The sequence below is a fragment of the Volvox carteri genome (assembly GCF_000143455.1).
Source record: "Volvox carteri f. nagariensis unplaced genomic scaffold VOLCAscaffold_481, whole genome shotgun sequence".
Lineage (NCBI taxonomy): Eukaryota > Viridiplantae > Chlorophyta > Chlorophyceae > Chlamydomonadales > Volvocaceae > Volvox > Volvox carteri.
This window is the reverse complement of record NW_003308004.1, coordinates 1-1652: the sequence shown is the minus strand read 5'-3', so window position 1 is coordinate 1652 and position 1652 is coordinate 1. Positions and strand designations below refer to the sequence as shown.

General features: G+C 59.7%; 1 protein-coding gene across 1 annotated transcript; it reads right to left on the bottom strand.

The window, feature by feature from the left end:
* Positions 1-284: 284 nt before the first annotated feature.
* On the bottom strand, positions 285-1504 carry VOLCADRAFT_71624 (uncharacterized protein; the record flags this gene model as incomplete). The annotated part of the gene is made up of 4 exons (XM_002959648.1): positions 285-537; positions 766-850; positions 1138-1212; positions 1456-1504. Coding segments are annotated over 4 exons (462 nt in total), but the record flags the coding sequence as incomplete, so codon positions are not given.
* Between the last annotated feature and the right edge of the window lie 148 nt (positions 1505-1652).

Sequence of the window (1652 nt, the reverse complement as noted above, 5' to 3'; positions counted from 1 at the left end):
AGCAAGATGGCATGGTCCATGCTGTCAGGGTCCTGGCATCCGTGTCATTGCAGGGGGGTCGGGGAAGAAAGGGTAAAGAAACGTGCTATCCGGGATGGAAATGGAGCGGGAGAGGAAGGAAAATGAGTTTCCCGCCCTGTCACGAAACCAGCACAAACCAGCGCAGTCTCCGGTCTCTGTCGTCCGTCTGGCTGACCAACTCTAGGACGGATGAGCAAGCCAGCTAAATCACGATATGCGCATTAACCTCGCTCCCAACATCTCTGGGAGGTAGGTCCTGTCCTTCATAACGCCAGCCATCCTGGCCCCCCCCCCCATACCCGCCCACCCCGCACCTGGCCGCACTCCTCGTTGTAGTAGACCCCCTCCGAATAGAACCTGAACGGCGCCAAGGCCGCGTTCATAAGCACCGCCACGGGACCATGCAGCGCCACCGCCTCCATCAGCGCCGCCTCATCGCGCGAGGGAATGTTAAGGTAACCAGAGAAGCGGGCGGACACAGGCACGGTGGCGGGGCCCCCGCGCTGGGTGACGTCGCTTGCCGCGTCGGTGCCGCTCTCACGTCGCGACAGTGATGGCCCATCCACAATCGGAACCCTGCGGGCGTGTTGGGTAAAAGCATGTGGCTGGTTTGTGTGATGGCAAGGGCGAAACCCCGCAGCTCTTCCCTTTCGTACCCCCAGCATACGCACACAGGCACGATCGAACTGCCAGTTGCCCCTGCGTGCGGTGTACTGCATGTGCTTGCTCGCTTACTTGCAGAACGAGTTCTGGGCTAAGTAAGGGTACTCCGACTCCTGAGCGATACCCCCCGCATCCACCACATACTGGAGGGTGGGCTCCACGAAACCTGCGAGGAGAGCGGGAGGGAGAGCGGGAGGGAGGCAAGGTAGGACCAGGAAAAGGTGAGGAGGCCAACCACTGACGGGATTCGGTCGTGGACAGCCAGGGAGCGCTCAGGTTCGTGGCAGAGAAAGAGGTAGGAGAGGAAGAGAGGGGGTGGGTGATGTTGGGATGCTGGGAGAGAGGGAATCTTGCGACATGGTTAGCCACATGGTTAGCACAGGCAGCCAGGCCGGTCGGTGGCGGTGGTGAGGAGGTGCGCCTCTTGCCAGTCACTCAGGGCCGCTCACTCACCACCGGCGCATCCGTCGTTTCCGTAGTCCCAGGCGCAGTCCACCAGCTGCTGCTCGCTGAAGGACAGAGCCTGACCTGAAGCCAGCAGGCGAGAAGCCGGGTGTGCCAGCGGCCAGACGAGGGGCCCATATGACGATGGCCATGTGGCGGTGGTGGTGGGTGATGGGGTGTTATAAACACATCGAAATGCGCAGGGGAGAGGAAAAGTGAATCGGGAGACAAGAGAAGTGGTAAAGGGACAACACACAGACAAACACGCACACAGCAGCAGCAGTAGCGAAAGAAAAGCGAGCAAGCAGCAGCAGCAGCTCGCCTCACCGGTTGCCTTGAACCAGGCGCCCTGCATAGCACCTGCCGCACTGAAAGCCTAAAGAGGGTCAGGTAGGCAGCGGACATACAGAGCAGCGGGTAATCAATACGTTGACAGCATGGTCTAGACAGCGCCATGGTACGGTCATACATATCAGACGATCGTACATATCATCAACGTACGACATCCATGACCATAACAACAA